The sequence below is a fragment of the Solea senegalensis genome, linkage group LG2 (assembly GCF_019176455.1).
Source record: "Solea senegalensis isolate Sse05_10M linkage group LG2, IFAPA_SoseM_1, whole genome shotgun sequence".
NCBI lineage: Eukaryota > Metazoa > Chordata > Actinopteri > Pleuronectiformes > Soleidae > Solea > Solea senegalensis.
In genome coordinates this window covers 22,160,590-22,180,202 of record NC_058022.1, presented here as the reverse complement: position 1 = coordinate 22,180,202, position 19,613 = coordinate 22,160,590, and the positions used below count along the sequence as shown (strand labels likewise).

The following is a 19,613-nucleotide window of genomic DNA, read 5'->3' as shown; positions in this document are numbered from 1 at the left end:
TAATAATAATAAGTAAAAAAATACTTTTTTGATATTGTCAGGGCCAGCAGAGGAGGCCCTGCTGGCCCTGACAGCCCACCACTGTGTATGAGCTAGATGCAGCACAGCCATGATGCACACGTGACTCATCCAGCAGGACTCTAACCTTAACCTTATCACACCTTACCTGAGTAATCTTAGTCCTAAACTTAACCAGTTCCTCAGAAGTCAGCTTCGACTACTGGTCTTGACAAGGTCAGTGTTTAGGCCACAATAGGTATAGATTGAGATAAGTTAATATACAAGTACACACATACACATGACACTAGTGTGAAAGAGTGTATGTTTGACTGACATGTCCCCCCTCCCCCAGCCTCTGTATGACACAGCCTACTTGACTCTGTACAACATCAGCTTCACGTCGCTGCCCATTCTGCTCTACAGTCTCATGGAGCAGCACATTAACATGGAAATCCTGAAGAAGGACCCATCTCTGTACCGGTTAGTGTTCCTAGCATGGTATGACTAGTTGACATAGTATGACAAACCTACAGTAAATACATGGACAGAGCAGTAGTTCAGCACTTCATTCACCTTATGAAGTGGCAATCTCTTTATATTATGGTGTATAATAATAATAATCAGAAGCCTGAAATTCGTAGTCTGCAGGCCATATGTGCCTCTCTAGTAGTTATCATGTGGCCTGCCACTTAATATCAAGTTATAATATGTTATTTCTTTTTCTGTATGTTTTTTAGTAATAGATTAATGTTGCATCATAAATACTGTGCATTGTTATTGTGAACTATATAGCGATCCATATTGACACAGGCAGTTTTATTTTGAAATTCTGTGAAATATCTATCATTTTGATATCATGATGGAAAATTGTGATGTAATTTTAAGCTCATAATGCCCATGATGCTCGGTGGCCCTGTGGTCATTTGAGTTTTGAGACCCCTGAGTGTTTTATTCCTTTAGTCTGGATGTTTCTGTCATTTTAGACATTCTCAGTCATAAAATCTTTAATAACATTATTATAAAAAACTAATTTCAAACATTTCTTTGTAATGTTAGGCAGAATCCCAGACTTTGATCACAGCTCAGGTTTTCACTGTGGAAAATATAGCTGAAGATTATTATGATATTTTAGTTTCATATGCATTCTCTTGTCTTTATTGCACTTGTATAATGTAAAATGCATCATAGATAAAAATGTATTATGATTTTTCATCATGTTATTGAGGATTTATGATTAGCCTGTAGCAGTAATGTTTTCATGAATCAGTGCATATTTGCTAAATAAAGTTAAAATATTCCATTACACTCTTTTCTGGTCAAATGTAGGTCTCAGAGGCAGCTAATGCAGTGTGGAACGATAAATGTGTCATCATTCATGTAAACAGATATCAATTCATGACTCTTCACTGTCAAGTTATCATTTGTTTTTGCAGAGATATTGCAAAGAACTCTTTGCTGCGCTGGCCCATCTTCATTTACTGGACCATCCTCGGTGTTTATGATGCCATTGTGTTGTTTTTTGGTGCTTATTTTCTGTTTGACAACACCACCTTCACCAGCAATGGACAGGTAATTATGTGTACATAATTAGAATAGTCATTGGTGTCCAGTCAGTTTATTCCTTTGGTATCTTTAGTACACTTATATATTTATCTTTGGTGGCAGCATAATTTAATTATTTCCTATTTCAGTTTAGCTGTTCAGTTGTTTTTGACAGGCACAACCAGGGATGCAAAATACTGGGAGTTTTTGTCAATATCTAATATGTTGATTATATTATAGTGCTTGGGATGATAACTGCTACCGAGTTACATACAGTATATATATAGACAGATATATATCTGTATATATATGCACGTATTTTTAACCTGCATGTAACTGGAGACGTCAGTAGTCTCTTCTATTGTGAAATTAACATAATATTTTGCATATTTGTGTCACAGCAAATTTAGATATACATTCTTCGTTGAGTAGAATTAATAAATATAAAATAAATAATAGTTCGTGAAGCATAAAAGTCAAGGAGGTAGCAGCTTATTCAGTCTATAGTCATTAGTAATATCAGAGGATCTTGGTTTGCCAATATCTGACATTATAATTAGGGCTGTCAAGAGATTAAAAAAAAAAAAAAAATTAATGTTGAAAAGTTTTGAAAGTTGTTAATGTAGATTATTGGTGATTAAAAGTTTGCTTTTCTTCTAATGAACAAATTAATGAGTAATCAGACAGTGTGCATTACATACACCATTGTTATAATTGTATCTTTCTTTTTAAACACTAAACTACACAAGTGGTTTCAAAGAGACTCAGGCCTATACGCTCAGGCCTATCAAGTGCCAACCAGGTGAATGACTGCCATCCAGTATCCAACAAGAACATCACAACAAATAAATCCACCTAAGAATGTCCTTAGAAACAACAAGGTAGTTAGTAATTTTTTGGCCCGGCTGTGCAGTATCGGCCGATGCTGATACCATACCGATACCATGCCGTTTGAAAAAAAAAAAAATATAAGACCTTTTTTTCTTCTAATACTAAAGAACTGCATACTCAATTGGATGTAAAATCATCAGAGTGAATCCAGTAGAACACTTTTATTGCCTACCTGGTATGGGTGACAATAATTGAATAAACTCTTCTAAAACCTGAGAGATTTGGCTCTCAAAGGCCAAAATAGTGCAATATCCATATGTATAATAGTAGTGCAACGAGAAGTAAAATTAAATTAAAATAAGAAATATTATTAGAATAATAATACATTATAAAATGTGTATTTTGTACAGCACTTTTGAAACACGAAGTTAAAAAACTTAACGTTACCTTTGGCTTGGGGATGTTCTAGTTAAGCGGCATATTCTCTATTGCTCCTGCAACACGCTTTTCATATTGGATGTTTCAATGTCCAACCAGTGAGCAGTTAAACCAAGCAGGGAAAGTGGGGCGACGTGGCTGCTCCAGATATCAGTAGTAAAGTTTATGGCCTGCACCTTTTCTAGCTTCCTTGAAACATGCTCTGTCATCTTCTTTTTGAGTCCAGGGACAGCCGTCTCTGTGACGTATTATCTTGCTCACAGTTGTCGCCGCCTCAAACTCTTTGTGTTCGTTCACATGTTTCGTTCACAAATATTTTATCAGGTTCGAGGTATTGAAAGTGATGGTTTTAGTTCCACCTCTCGCAGCTTTCAGACCTCAAGTCTTGCATGTAGCTGTTGTACTTGCTGGAGTTTCTATGTTGAAATATCGCCGACATTTTCTCTCCCGTGGCACGCTGGTTTGTTTTTCCTCAACATGAAAAACCTGCCCCGCCATTGGTTAAGAGCTGCTATTGGCCCGCAACCATTGGCGGAGCGGGCCAATAGCGATAGCTGCCGCACTGAACACATGTGATCACACAGCAGTGAGTGTCGGGCGAGAGAAGCCACAAGGCGCTGCGTTCAAAGTTCCATACTAGCATCGGTAAATGGCATCAGCGCGTTATTTGCTAGTACTCGCCGATACCGATGTCAGCATTTTAGTGCCGTATCGGGCCCCTTCCGATACTAGTATCGGTATCGGTACAACACTAGTTACCATTAAGAGTAACGTTGGCAGCTTGCTCAAGCAGGCACACTTTGGGTGCCCTCTTACTGTCCCTGAAGCAATTAGAATCACCTCCGTCAGCCCACTGTCCTCCTCTACACTTTTGTAGCACAATTGGCCAGCAGTCGCCTAAACCCATCCAAGATCAAAAGTTATCAGAAACCTTCGCAGATTCAAAAGGGCATGGCCACGGCAGCCATTGGAATTTTGGTGAATTTCAACGACTTGCCAAGAAACAGGAAGTGCGCTATAACTTTGCCATAATTTGGCCTATCCACACGAAACTACACACCCCTGAACACGTCTACGAATGCAAACTTGACCCCAACGCGATGTCGGCCATTTTCAATTATGCGTTTCGCCGCTAACCAGGAAGTGCCCTGTAACTCGCCCACATATTGACTGATTGGCTCAAAACTTTATATGTGAGACCATGGGCCCGCCCTGAACACATCTGCAAGACATCACCTGCACACAGGAAGTAGATTGTTTGAAACAGGAAGTGTCCTTTAACTTCAACAAACATTGACCAAACTTGATATGTGAGACCAAGGGCCTGCCCTGAACATGTTTGCAAGCCATGACCTGCACACAGGAAGTAGGTCACCAGAAACAGGAAGTGCCCTGTCACTTGCCCGTACGTTGACCAATCGGCTCCAAAATTGATATGTTGTACCAAAGGCCCGCCCTGAACCATCTGCAAGACATGACCTTCACACAGGAAGTAGGTCGGCTGAAACAGGAAGTGCCCTTGTCACAAAAACACATTGTGTACATTTGATTCCTTCCAGGCTCTTAAACTTATAAACTTTGAACTCTCTGGAGTAAGTTGAAGGGAAGTTAATCAGGAAGTTGAAGATGTCAGGATACTACAGGACTGAATCTTGCTGTTGTTGCTGCTGGCTGTTTCTAACTGCATAAAAAGCAATATAATGATCAGATATATATTCAGACTATTTAGACTAGTTTTGTGATATATCGGCCAATCTCCATGCATTTACAGTAACGTGTGCTGTGAACTCTGACAGGTTATATCCAGCACCAGTCCCGTTAATTTTTGCTGCATCTTAGGCTCCCATCTGTAGCTCTATACCAGATAATTCAAGTAATGCAGAAAAATGACTGGTACCTTTTCTGCCCTGTAACTGACGGATTTACTCAATTACTGTGTTTTCAGCTGAAAATGTTGGAATTCCTTTGGTCTTATGCCTATGACATTTTTATATGAATTAAACGACACATATTTTTCCATTTATGACAGCATGACAGGTTTTCCACTGTTCCTCCGTGCCCTCAGATTGTGTTCTTTTGTTTTTAAGACTCCAGAAAAGTTGTTGACTCCTTTCAGTTGCTGAATTTCATTTTTGCATCTAATTTTTATGTTTCTTTCTCCAGCTACAAAACTGGTGTTTGTTTTATTATGATTTTTTTTTCTGCTGGCCTTCCTCCTCTTCTTCCTTCTCTTCTCTTACCTTTGTGTTGCTTTTTCTTTTTTATCGCTTCTCTTTTTTCCTCCCAGCTAATGACAACCAACACACAGATGGTAAGCCTGTCCCTGTCTCTCTGTCATCTGTCCCCTTAGTTTCACTTTGCACTTCACTGTTTCATCCCGTCACATGACCTGAAAAAGAAACAACCATCACCTGTTCACTCATCATCTTGTCCCCATTAGTTCAGCCTGCAGTGCCTGCTGTTGATACAAGTGTAGTGTCCTGCTTTTTCCTAAAACCATACTCACAACACCTTAGCATCATGTCTGTGTGTGTACTTACATATTTGTAAGGTAGTGTAAGGACATTGTGAAAGTGTGGACAATTTGGCTGGTCCTCACTATCTTTGCGTAGCATGGAAACTCTGCAAAAAATATTTTATTGTTGCAAAGTTTTGGTCATAGACCTTCATAAATGTTTTATGATTATAACAGCTTCTTAAATGTGAATATTTTATGAACAATTTGGATATGTGGACAAAGACAAAAGAAGACATTTGAGAGCAACACCATCATTTTGAGGATTGAAAAACACGGGCCAAGATTTCTCAAAATTGTATGGACCAAATGATTACTTAAAAATAATAAACAGATTAATTGATTATGAAAATAATTGTTAGATACAGTCCTAGTTGGAACACACAAAAAACTAAATGTGGACCAATGGCCCAATGGGAGTGTGGCCATTTTGGATTGAACGGAGATTGGGTTGAGTTTTTGGCAATTTCACACATGCTGTATTTGAACAAACTTTATTACAGATTTAATGCCATCAGCTTCACGTATCGTCACACGGTGTAGGCGAAGATGACTCGCCAAAAAACACAAAACAGTTATAACTGCACTATGCAAGGTCAGAACTGAACCACATTGGCTAGGATTGATTGTAGTCCTGCCTTGAAGATGTATGTGATGAGAGTGTGGAGGAGAGGATCTAAAAACAAGTCACATGTCACACATTTCAAGACATCTCATGTCTCCCTTTCATCATATCATGTGATGATCTCTGCTACACCCGAGTCCCTGCCATCTGTTTGATTGATTGATTCCTTATTGAATACTTAATTAATAATTGCACTTGGATGATACAAGTACAGTTACCTGTGAATCCCTGAGTTTGAATCCCAGTTGTGTCACATCTTAAATCCAGATATTTAAAATGTTTTCGAACAGTTTCCTGCTGATTGTGTGACATTATACAGTGACCACACTGTGTGTTTACATGAATCTGTGGTGTGAAATGTTGAGCTAACAGCAGCTGTTGTAATTTGCTTCTATAGATGTTTGGAAACTGGACCTTTGGGACACTGGTCTTCACTGTTTTAGTCTTCACGGTTACATTTAAGGTAAACATATTAACAGGACATGCAGTTGCTTGAGTAAGACAACATTAAAGCTCAATGGTATATGAAGGAGAGGTATTAACAGGTCTTGTATTTCTCTTGCAGTTGGCTCTAGATACTCACTACTGGACTTGGATCAACCATTTTGTCATCTGGGGCTCTTTGATTTTCTTTGTGGTCTTCTCTTTGCTGTGGGGAGGAATAATCTGGTAAACAAATGTCTATGTTTCGTTAAAACTATTTTTTTCAGACAAAGAGACAAACACAAAATCATGTACTTAAGAAAAAAATATATCTACAAACTATATATCTATATACAGTAGATCATTAAAAAAAGTTCTGCTCCTGTAAATCATCTATCAAGGTAGGGCTGGGCAATATCAATAAATTCCAAGATCACATATTGACACTGAGCATACACAGTAATGAGCTATATGGATACAACTATTAATCACAACAGGCAAAACTATCTGTCCAATCCACTTTATTAATAGAACACAAAGTGCTGTACAGTAACATTAAAATAACATAAAATAAGCAAATATACTATTACTAATATACTTATTAAAATATATATATAAAAAACACATGTCACATGTCTAATTATAGAGATCTGTGGGGTCCAGACCTGGTTTCTTAATCAGTGGTTGCACAACCACATGTTTGAACTTTTGAGGTACCACATTAGAGGCCAAACAACCGGACTAAAAAAAGAGAGACAAGAAGTCTCAAACTGGTCAAAGACAGCAGAGCAGTGGGCCAAGATTGACGGGTTTTATCAAGGAGGTGAGATGAGGGCTCTGGTCACTGAACATTATCAATGAAAAACTCCATCCATGTTGATACATTGGGGAATATTAAGAACAGAGTTAATGATATTAAAAAGAACACAAGGCTTGTGGCAATTTGATCAGATAATGCTATGTGAAAGACTTCATACACATCTTTTTGGGACTGAACCATGCAGCATAGAATGTCATAATGAACTGTTAGAAAGACTTCCTCAGCTCAGCCAGAGAAGGCCACTCTGGAATGCGAGCAAACGCAGGAAGAGCTGACAGATGGCTTCAGTGCGGGCACCGGGGATTGGTGGTCTCTCTACAGACACTTCTGCATGAAGTTCTTTTGGAATGTTTCAGAACAGGGTTTCTCCCTGTGGCCTGTCAGCAAGCAATTTTGTTTTTTATGAAGCACTGCTTCAAAGATCCAGGAACAGGATGCTGGTGCTGTTGAGCCAGTGCCTGTTCTGGTTCAATCCAGACTAAGAGTGGAACACACTATTTAAAGATGAACAATGTTGAGAGTTTTTGTTGCACATGGGCATTGGTGGTGTTTATGTTCTGTGGGGAGTGAATGGCAGTTCTTTTTAAATTTCTAAGGTTTTGTTTCCTGTGGAATTTAACTTGTGTTGAGTGACTTTTTTCCCCCTTGAAGTGAGTCAATAAAGGGGCTTTGAAAACCAAATTCCTCATCTCTCCTCTCCTCTCCTCTCCTCTCCTCCAGGCCTTTCCTCAACTATCAGAGGATGTATTATGTTTTCATGCAGATGTTGTCCAGTGGTCCGGCCTGGCTGAGTATAATTCTGCTGATAACAGCCAGTTTGCTGCCAGATGTGGTGAAGAAGGTGATCTGGAGGGCACTGTGGCCAACCACCACTGAACGCATACAGGTGGGTACATAATAATATGTAAAAACAATTACATAATTACTTGTGTACATTTACCACTTTTGAGCACTAATGTCTAATTGATGTGGGTCAGCAGATGTATGCTGGTTTTGGATTTGTTCCTGTTCTGTTGGATGTAAGTCGCAAATCTCCTCTGTCTTTTTTGTGCAGTGCTCCTTTATTATTAAGTAAGACCAGTATATTAGTGTTTATTACTATCTAAGAATAATGTCTTGATTCCTATTTTATTAAATCTATTATTTACCAATTTGCATTGGTAGCAAGATTTGGTTTCTTAAAATACCAGTAGTATTTTCAAATTATCATGTTTTCTCAGAGTCGAGAAATCCTTTTTCCTTCCCAAAATCTAGTTATTGCAGTGAATGCATCAATTTCTGCATATACTTCTCCATCTTTTCATCTTTGAATGTAGAATTATATATATATATATATATATATATATATATATATATAATTCTACATTCAAAGACATCCAGGATCATCTCCTTTGTCTTAGCCACATTGAGGATCAGGTTGTTATTCCAGCTCGACGGTGGTGTCATCTGCAAATGTTATGATGGTGTTTGACTCATGGGAGGGTTTGCAGTTGTGCGTGTAGTGGGAGAAGAGAAGGGGGCTCAACACAAATCCCTGTTGTGCCCCCATGTTCAGTGTGATGGGGGGATCTGCTTCCCCCTGTCTGTGACCTGCCTGAGGAAGTCGTGAGCCCAGTTGCACAGGTGTATGTTGAGGCCGAGAAGATTAAGCTTTGTGGACAGTGTATGTGGAGAATGGTATTGAAGGCAGAGCTATAGTCAACGAATAGCATCTGCATAAAATAGCCACGTTGGTCCAAGTGAGTCAGGGCAGTATGGAAAGCCACTGACACTGCCTCCTCGGTTGATCTTTTTGCTCTGTAGGCAAACTGATATTAGTGTAAAGAGGGTGGAATATTGTTTTTTATGTTTGATGGAACAAGTATTCAAAGCACTTCATCACTACCGGTCTCAGAGCCAATGGCCTGTAGTCGGTACCTGATCACAATTTGTTTTGGCACTGGGATGATTGAGACATTTTGGGACAATTGCCTGTGCAAGGCCTGCCCTGGTACACTGTTAGGCCCAGTGGCTTTGCGTGGATTGTTGCGGTTCAGGATCTGTCTCACCTCATGGGGTCTCAGCACCAGTGCACTTGGCGGGGGTTTCTGCTGTGTCAACATTGTGGTGTTTTGTTGATCCCTGCAATCAAACCTGGCAAATAAGCAATTCAGGTCCTCGGGGAGAGATGAGCTTGCTTTGTGTTGTGGGCTGGTGTTATTGTCTGCATAGATTGTGATGGTTTTGATGTCAGCGTTGTTTAAGTGCTCTTCTATACGCTTCCCGTTGCAGCACTTCGCATTCTTGATGACTTTCCTTCATTTGGACATGGCTGCTCTGTAGGTGCCTTGGTCCCCTGTCTGGAAAGCAGCATCACATGCCTTCAGCAGACTGGAAGAAGAGGAGGCTGCAGCCATGTTTTCATTATAATATGATATTATGTGGTGGGCCACATGAAATCGACTGGGGGCCCACAGGCCTCAAGTTTGAGACCTCTGTTCATTGTGTATATTTCAGAACTAATCAAATGGCATATTGACCATATGGCATGTTTGATGGATTATAATCATCTTCAGAATTTTAACTTCTCCCCCTTGCCTCCCTATTCCCAATTTCCTCATCCTCCTCTCTCCTGCTGTTTTCCACCATCTGGTTCTCCTCCATGGCAGTCTAAGCGTCGGTGCCTGGCCTCCGAGCCCTCCACCATCTTCATGCTGTCTCAGACCTCCAGCAGAATCAGTTTCTAACCCAGCCCCTCTGGAGGTGACCCCTCTGTCTTTTCCCTCCCCTCTCTCACTTATGTAACGTCCTTGATTTCGTGATCCTGTTACTTTCTGCCTCCCAATGTGTTTGCATTAATAGTCTGATTGCATGCCAGTGCATGTATGTGCATCTATGTCTGGATTTACACAGGCAGAGTAAACAGCCCTGAGTGCAAATCCAACAAGTGTCCAGTGAGACATGGCCTGTATAATTTTTTCTTGGCTTTTATAATTGCTTTTCGTTGGATACTGAAGTCAGAATATGTGTATTTCTGTGTGTGACCTGGTCGTGTGTGTGTGTGTGTGTGTGTTTGTGTGTGTGTGTGTCCACAGAGTGTGAGGGATAAAAAAGAATTTGACAGGGCGCTGGTCTACCAGAGTTCTGACTCGTTACTAGATGGAGTAGCTGTCACAGAAACCTAGAGGGCTTCAACATGGTAAACCACACACCCGAGCACAGTGTGTGTATGTGTGTGTATATAAATGGTTGGAGTGGAAAGTGGTGGGTGGGTGATTTTAATGTCCTGCTGTGATGGGGTTAACTAACACATGAGTTGCAGTGTGTTTATTTGTTTGGCTGTGTGAGGGTCGAATCTTCTCCAGGTATGGTATCATGCATTTCAGTCCTATTAGATATCCATTCATATGGAACTCTGGTGCCCTCTAGTGACATCTATCAGTATCACAGAGGTTTACTTACCGTGGGAAATGGCTCTCTTGCATGGTGATGAATTCATTTGTCTCATTTGCATGTTTTTTTAGTATAGAATCATGCTTGTGGTGTTACATGGTGCATTATTCACATGTGCTTGGGTTTCATAATACGTCAAAAAAAGCAATGACATTTACAACTGGCCAGTTACATTGAAGGAAGAGTAATCACATATTTACTGACAGCCCACTGAACCAGCATTTCCCAAACTTCTTAAAGATGCCAATAATCATTTCCAAGAGATGCTTGGTAAATTAAATTGTATGCATGTTGGCAACATGTGCACATCAATCTGAACATAAACATTTGGAAAGATTCTGCAAATGTGATGCAAATTTCCAGCGACCAATTTGTGGGTCATGACCCTGTGTTGTGGGAATTACTGCTCTCAAGCATACAGTGGTACTGTACAGTGCATGGCTAATTGAAATTGCACAGCTGAAGAAATACAGTATGTATAAAACTAATACTTCCAGGTTTTCCCCAGAGATTTGGAGGGATCAGGCTCTTCCACACTAATTTTAGAAAACTATATCTTATAGAGCTCCAGTCATGCAATAGCAGTAACGTGGCGAACAATGATACTGTTCACCTATGTACTCAACAGAAATCAAGCAATATGTCAGACAACTCATCTTTTCGCCTGCTGTTTTCATCACAAAGGTGAAGATCGTGGATAGATGCTGTGCCAAAACAGTCATGTTGACGGGAGAGCATTTTACACAGGTCACAGATCGAGAGAGACAGGTGAAATGCTGCTATTAATGTGTTCACAGCGAGCAGAAGAAGACAGAGTGGTGGGAACCCAAAAGCAACATACCGTATTTCATGGTTAGCTCTTGGATTAAAATGAAGGGAACTTTTTCAAGACGTTGAAGATAAAATCAGGATACTGCAGGTCTGGATTATTGTCCTGTCTGGGTTTTTCCAAACTCATAAAAAGCATTATACAGATCAGATATATTCATATTGGTCAATCTCTGTGTATTTTAAGTGTGCAATGATCTCTGACAGGTTGAATCCAGTAACATACCGGTCATTTTCGCTACATCTTTACCTGCCATGTTAGCAAACTGAGTCACGTGATGTCTGGAGCTCTATTGGATAAGACTTGATTATATAAAAATATGTGTCCTTAGATGTTAAATTTGGCCAGCTGTAATAACTCCTTTCCATGCTCTTTATGAGCTCACCACAGTGCGCTACAAACTAACATGTCACACACTCTTCTTTCTCCCTTTGTGCGTCCTTTGCCTCTCTCTTCACCCTTATACAGAATGCTGACAGACTTTATAAGGGCCACCTGTCTGAGTTCACCCCCCTGTCGTCTCTCCTTACTCCATCCAAGGCTGGTGGCCACCAGCGAGGAAACCAAAGGATCGCCCAAAACCCTAGAAGGTCTGAACCTATAAAAAAGAAACTCATGTTCACACGCTGGCAAAGAACACAGGACTACTACACCTTCACCCCTCTCCTCCAATTCGCTGATGGCTCCAGGGAGGGCCAAAGCTATAATCGGATGGGGCCTGAAACTTCAGTCTAGTTTATAGTTATTCTTTATCAATGATATCAGATACATTGATATTCATTTGGAACTGAATTGAACAAATTAGTAATATAAGAAAATTGGTCCAGAGGTGGACCAGATTGCTAGAAGAGCATTGATGCAATATCATCAAAAAAGTACCTGATCAGTGACTGTAGAATTACCTTTTAAAACATCTCACACGTCAGCAGCCAAGTGTGGGAACATTTTGGAAACACTCACCCACTGGACCACAGCAAAATAAAGGCTCAGTCTACTGATGTCACAGCAACAAGCAACTCAAGAGCTTCAGACTGAAAATATGTGCACTAGCCCTTTACATAATTATTTCTGCCTCTTATAGCTGGCAGTGGAGTGTACTTTTCTCTCATTTAGTAAGATTCATATGACCTACAGTATATATATACAAAAATAGTATTGAAATGATATGATATGTATTGTGAGTGGTATGATGATGATGATGATGATGATAATGATGACAGTATCTTTCTCAGCACACTTTTTTTTTCTAACCATTTTCTTTTCTTCAACTCCTGCCCTCCCTCTGTCTTCCTGTCCTTTCCACCTTGTGTGATTGTTCTCTTTCTAGGACTAACTGGTGTTGCCTGTGTGCAAACTTATTATTCAGAAATACTCCATAGGACTCTGGAGTGAGATCTTACAGCGATGTAAGGAGGGGCTGCAGTAGACTAGCGAACTAGACAAGTGAAATGTTATAGTGCGTTCCATTTGTACTCAGAACTCGGAGCAAAGGTGGCTTCTGTCATATTTCTTTCACAGTGACTCGGTCACACACATAGTACTAGGGCTGGGTGATATGGGAAATTTTTTTATCATGATATACTTTATTGTATAATTCGATATCTATACATATAAATATATATATATATATATATATATATATATATATATATATATATATATATATATATATATATATATGTATGCTGATATAAATCAAATCAATATTTCTATCAAGCTTAAAGGTAAGGCTGGGCAGTAGGGCTTTAATATGACTTATCCCGTTATAGGAGATAAATATAAAGCTGCACACAGGCGGTTTCTCTGGGCTCATGAAAAGTTTTCTTTTGTGAGGGAGAGTGACAATACACTGTAAATACACTCTAAAATAAAATATCTAACTAGCTAATAACTGTATTTAATGCTTTAAATATAGTTATTACCTTTCATTTCAGACGATACCTGCTTTATTCTTCTGTGATTTAATGTTAAATTAAGGTTATTAGAAACAATCAAATTGCCTATGGTCAAATTCTGCTTTAACACAAATGAAAAGTGTTATTAAGTGACTTTTTTTTTCTATTTTTAGTTAATTTCTCAAATGTATTCAATATAATAAATATGGTGACTATCAATACAACAGCCTTTAATAGGAGGAAAAGTCATCACAGATACCTTTTCATGATATTATGATATCCTAAGTCCAAGATCATATCTTGTCGCATGTCAGGATATAGATATACGTAGAAATAATATCCATATATTGCCCAGCCCTACATACTTTAGTACTGTTTCACTGTTTTTAACAGTGGACATGTTGCTACACTCTTTGTATAGTGCTGGTTTCGAATGGTACTGCTAACAATGGCTAGCTGAGATACATTTGTGTTTTGGAGTTCTCAACTGGGGGGTGATATGATGTCACTCACTGTCACCTTTGACTTCCGATGTAAATGGAACGCAGCATTAGTTTTGGAAACGTGGATCTAAGATGGTCTTTTCTCCTGTTTGTATCAGAAGTCTTAATAACTGGCTTCATTCCCTCGTAGAAAGTGTAGAGTGTTTAGTGTATTAGATGTGTGTGTGTGTGTGTCTGTCTGATAGCTAGTTATGTTAGTGTGTACTAGAGGTCGACAAAAATCGGTTTTCAGGGCCGATATGGATACCAATTATAACTAGTTAATGAGGCAGATAACCAAACTGTATGCATTTACAGTAAAAATTTAAATCTCCTTTATATGGACATTTGATAATGGATTTTATTAAGCAGTAAGAGACTGCCATGGTACCTGCAGATACAAATAACCAGTAAAATGCCCAAATAATCTGCCAGGCCTACAATCAGGCGATGTTTTCTATTTATCTCTGCTTCCTTATTTTCAAGAAGCACTTTAATAGATCTCATATTTATCTATAACGCTGAGAGAAAAAGCTATGTTTTTTTTAATATGCCTTATTGTTTTAATTTAGTAGAGCTAGATGTTTGTTAATGCCTTATTATTTAATAAGGCAGATATTTTATGAACCAAAGAAAAGAAGACTTCTGTCAAGAAAAGAAGGGTTCTGTCAAGTGCTCAGGGTTAAACTGATGCCTTAAATCAATACTTAACATTATTGATGAGATTCACTCATTGGTCATACAAGCATTTATTAAAGCGAGCACATTCACTGTACATCCACCCAGGTCTTCACTAGAGATGAGTTGATATTCAGTGTTAGTCCCATACTTCAAAATCACTGCATTGGAAATTGGGGGAAAACAATTAAACTTAAATTAAGACACAAATATATATCATATTACATAACAGGACACCTTGTTAAGAGAGCGTGTGATTGATGGATGCACATGTCTGCCACATTGATATTATATTATTATATCTGCTTTGTGAACTTATTTTCATATTAAAAAAGGAAGAAGAAAAAAGCTGCTACACAAGCAAGAGTAGTTTCATTTATTTATTTATGTATTTATTTTTAAAATATAAATAGCATAAAATCCAGATGGAAAATAGGAAAACATGTCAGGATCGGTGAAGAAGCCACAGGTTTATGCAGAGGACGTCCTTCAAAAAAGAACAAAACAAAACACAAAACTAGCACAACTTCTAAAAATGATCGTCTACAAAAACAGCTTTGAAAAGTAATAGTATAAAATTAACTCATCTTCACAGTTACAGGAATGTACCAACCAATGACAAAACCTAATGAAATGTAGTGAATCAAAAGTAGAAATGAATTCCTTTTAAACTTTTCAAACAATGACGTGATGTGAAATTTACAGTTCTTGGTGAGAAAGGGAAGTCTAACTGACTCCAAAAAAACAGTAATTATTTTGACAACAGCTGATTTTACAGCTTTCTAAATATAAGTATTGTATGGTTTCTAACCAAAACATTATTAAACCTGAATAATTTTGGTTTGTGGAGAAAACTATTTTTTTTTTTGAGGTTTGGGAAACAGATACCAGCATTTTACAACATTTTGTGACATTTCAGGGATCAAACAACAAATGAGTTAATCGATTATGAAAATAATCATTAGTTGGAGCCCTAGAATTGTGTGTGAATGGATCCTCTTCAGCATAGATAGATGGAAATCATACATCAATCATATATTCATACTCACACAGATCTCGCTGTCAAATATAGATTTATTTTAGTTTTGTGGTTAGTGAGTGTTCATGCTTGTCACATTCTTATGAGTGTAATGCAAATAGCCTTTAACAGTCTTTAATTGTCCTCTTTGCACTTACCATCTCCATCTTTCTTTCAAGCCATCTCTTTCTCTCTCTTTCTACCTCCCCCTTACTCTCCCTCTGCTGAAGTGATGTGAATGTTTTCTGCCTCATCATCACCCTCTCGTCTCCTCTGTTAGTCTGTCCTTCCATCCGTCCACATCCCAAATTGATGATGTCACTTTTTTTAATGTACCAAAGCCTCGTTGTTGCGAGAGAAACTTGTAGCTGACATGTTTTTGCTTGCTTTTTGTGTGACTAATAGTAAGCGTTTGGGATGGAAAGGCACTGCAGGTGATGGCACTGATATTTGGATGAAGAGAGTCAGTGTGAATGGATACGTGAGAAAAAACAATGTGAATGTGAATGTAAAAACAAAAACAAAACAATTCTACTGTCTAAGAATGCTCGTTCTGAACAAATGCAGCTCTGAAATATGACCATCAATCAACAAAATAACACAGAACGAAAACTGAACTATTGTTTAATATCTATATTGTTTTATTCAAATTGTTTTATAATGTCCAGGAGGGCATTCATCTCTGAAATGCTGTTTTACTGTTTTCAATCAAATGTCCCTGTTACTACATTAAGAGTGAAGGAAAGTCTCACTCAAGCTATCAGGTGTTCATTCATTTACATTTTAAAGGTGCAGTGTGTACATTTTAGCAATGTATTGTTGCAGGTTCATGTTGCAGCTGAATGTCCCTCACCTCACCCTTTTCCTCTAAGTGTGTTGTTGAACCTATGTAGACCTTCAGTTAGCATCAAAAGTCTAATGATGTTTAGTTTGTACATTGATGTCTTCTGTAAAAACATGGTCCAAAATGGCAGCTTCCACTGAGCTGACCCAGCTCCTGACATACATTTAAAGGCTCATTCTGGAGTAATGCAAAGCAACAATTCATACTGTCAGAAACATTGGTATCATTTAAATCTGTATGCACTGGACCTTTAAAAACATGGAAAACCTGAGCATGAACTGATTCATTGATCAGCTGGTGTTCTTTTGTTTCTTTCAATATTCTGTGTATGTTTTTCTTTGTCTCTACTCTATATTTGTGATTTGTTAATTTAAGGATCAGTTCAGCTAAAATACAACAGGAAAAAAGCACAACCTTGTATCTGAGGGTATAAGATACTGATACAATCTTAGAGATTTATATCTCCAAACTTATACTCTAACTTAACAGATACTGTCAGCATGTATTTTTGATTTGTAGTTTGTGTGAACTGGCCCTTTAGCATGGTCAGGATTATCAATGTAAACATAATCAAAGATCCTGTTCTTTTTCTACAACCATTACCATGCCAGTATTTAACACAGAAGCCAATTAGGGCAGTACGTTGTTAAAACAATGAAAAGGCCAGAATTCTAACTTTAATCTTAGAAGTTAAGATTAGAAGTTAAGATTAGACTTTCATCTCACAATTCAGACTTTTATTTCAGTTCAGTTCAGAAATAAAAGTCTGAGATTAAACGTATAGAAAAAACAGAATTTTGACTGGAACACACAACAACTCAGAATTCTGTATATTCTGAAAGCAAAAAAAAGCATGTTTACTTAGCCAGGTATTGAATGTTGTTTTATTTTATTCTATTCTTTTGATGGAAAGTAATGTCTTGATTGATGTCAATGTCTTGAGAATTCTGAGAAAAACTTAATTCTTACCTTTTCTTCTTACTTCAGAGGAGACTTCTATCTCAGAATTCTGGCTATTTTCTTCTTAAAAAAAAAAATCTGTTTCCCAAAGAAATCTTACTCAGATAACCTTTTTTGATCACCAAGCATCCGTTTATTTATTGAATAAAATATATATGAAACATTTTCTTAATGGTTGAGGGGAACATTTTCTTTGCGGAGAGAAATCCAGAGTTCGCTGATAAATGTTGGTAAATGCTGTACGTCCTCCTCTTCCTGTGAGCTCAGACACTCGGGTATATGCCGGTCATGAAACTGTAGGACAACTGAATGAGTATACTCACTAAAATATCCAGTTACTTGAGGTTTTCTTTTTGTTAGAGCTCATTTCCTGGAGAATTTTTTGACTTATTTGTCTTTTTAAGCATTAATAAGCAACAGCCACACTGGCTCCTGACAGAACAACACTGGACACCTGTGTTTGTACGTATTGTAGAAAAAGAGATTTCCATGGCGTTTGCTCACCTTGCACTGAAACGTCTCGTCCAGTGATTGACACTTTGCTGTAGAAAGACCTTCAAAGCCATTAAATGGTGCATTTAAGGTCTCAACTGTCCTGGTGTTTCAAGAAACTGACAGCCTTTAAACAGAATGTAATTGTGTCTCTTTTATCATGTATTATTGTGTCGTGTTCTGTGTAACACATAACCAGTAGTAACTATAACCACTGTACACACACATACAGTATACATATATAAGTATGCACATATACACACACAGTATGTATATACATGTATATACACATATATATGTATATATACATGTATACACATGTACAGTTTTGGGGTCTTTTTGTATACAGTTTCTAACAGAGTCATATTAAAAATGTACTTTTTTTTTTTGCCAATCTTTGTGTAGCTATGGACATCAAACATCTGTATATTTGCTCACAAATAAAGCCAGAAATATAAAAGATGAGGGAACATGTGTCTTGGTTCATCTATGCTTGCACTTCATGCACCAACCACAGGGAGGCAGCAGAGTGTTTCTGATGTGTACTTGCCAAATCTAAGGTACCTAAAGTTGATGAAATCAAAGAGGTTGTTGCATGAGGAGAAGTCAGACCATGATGTGTTTAGTCAGCCAGCAGCTGTGGTGAAAAAAGAAAAAAGATACTCAGATTGTGTTCGCTCTTAAGTTGCTTCAGGGCTGCCGTCTTCATCTTTGCATGTAAACGAGATTAGAATGGAGGTTTTGGATAGATTTATCCTTTTCACTTCTCATCTGTGCTGATCCACGTCATCTCCTCCACAGCTGGCAGCCGATGAAACCTGCTAGTCTGACAAGAATGGCGAAATATCTAGGGAACGACTGTCAGAGGTTAAATCCATGGGGAAAAAAATTGTCAAATGCAGTATGAAAAAGTGGCTTCCTCTATCCATAAATTGGGTTTCCCAAGGTATGACTCATAGTCTTTTTCAGAATAAGAGCAGAATGAAAAGTTGTGTATCACAGCTGAATATCTCTCACCTCATTGTACACTTTTCTAAAAATTTTTTTAATAAATAATAATTGATTGTAGCAAACAGTATACTCACCCATCCATTTTCTAAGCACAGCAGTTTGTTCACTGCTGTAGAAACGCGATGGTGCAGGATGGTAGCCTTCATAAAGCAAGGCCCTAAAGGCCCGACAGTACATTAAAGAGATTTATTTTTAGGATACAAAAACAAATTATTTTTATTTAAGCAATTATACATTGGGGCCACACGGTGGTGTAGTGGTTAGCACTCTCGCCTTGCAGCGAGAAGACCCGGGTTCGAGCCCCGGTTGGAACAAGGGCCTTTCTGCATGGAGTTTGCATGTTCTCCCCGTGTGTGCGTGGGGTGCATAGGTAAATTGGACACTCTAAATTGACCATAGGAGTGAGTGTGAGAGTGAATGGTTGTTTGTCTCTATCTGTGTGTGGCCCTGCGATGGACTGGCGAACTGTCCAGGGTGTACCCCGCCTATTGCCCGATGTAGCTGAGATTGGCACAGCACCCCCCGCGACCCTCTGGTGGAGGATAAAGCGGTTAGATGATGACTGACTGACAATTATACATTGTAAAATGTATCCCAATAAGCCCCATAAATGTTACTCACACTTCCAGATTATACTCAAGTCTAGTATATACAGTATATATATTTTTATTTTTATTTTTTTGCATATATAATGTATTTTAAAATGGTATTTCTAATTTTGCTTTGAGAAATACTACAAAAATAAAGATTATTTTTGTTATCTTATCATATAAATCAT

General features: G+C 38.3%; 1 protein-coding gene across 8 annotated transcripts in view; it reads left to right on the top strand.

The window, feature by feature from the left end:
* atp11a (ATPase phospholipid transporting 11A) overlaps positions 1 to 19,613 on the top strand; it is a 72,518-nt gene that overhangs the window by 42,799 nt on the left and 10,106 nt on the right. The window contains exons 25-32 of one of the 8 annotated variants that reach the window (XR_006358473.1): positions 353 to 480; positions 1,434 to 1,569; positions 5,099 to 5,122; positions 6,349 to 6,414; positions 6,517 to 6,620; positions 7,915 to 8,080; positions 11,924 to 12,861; positions 15,934 to 16,043. Coding sequence is in view for 7 of the 8 variants with exons in the window: in XM_044015872.1 (XP_043871807.1) it covers positions 353 to 480; positions 1,434 to 1,569; positions 5,099 to 5,122; positions 6,349 to 6,414; positions 6,517 to 6,620; positions 7,915 to 8,080; positions 11,924 to 12,190 (891 nt within the window). In the remaining variant the exon portion in view is untranslated. Of the gene's footprint in view, positions 1 to 352; positions 481 to 1,433; positions 1,570 to 5,098; positions 5,123 to 6,348; positions 6,415 to 6,516; positions 6,621 to 7,914; positions 8,081 to 8,174; positions 8,495 to 9,842; positions 10,334 to 11,923; positions 13,111 to 15,933; positions 16,044 to 19,613 lie in introns of those variants that run through there. The other 7 variants (XM_044015902.1, XM_044015872.1, XM_044015879.1 and 4 more) reach the window with 7 other exon arrangements.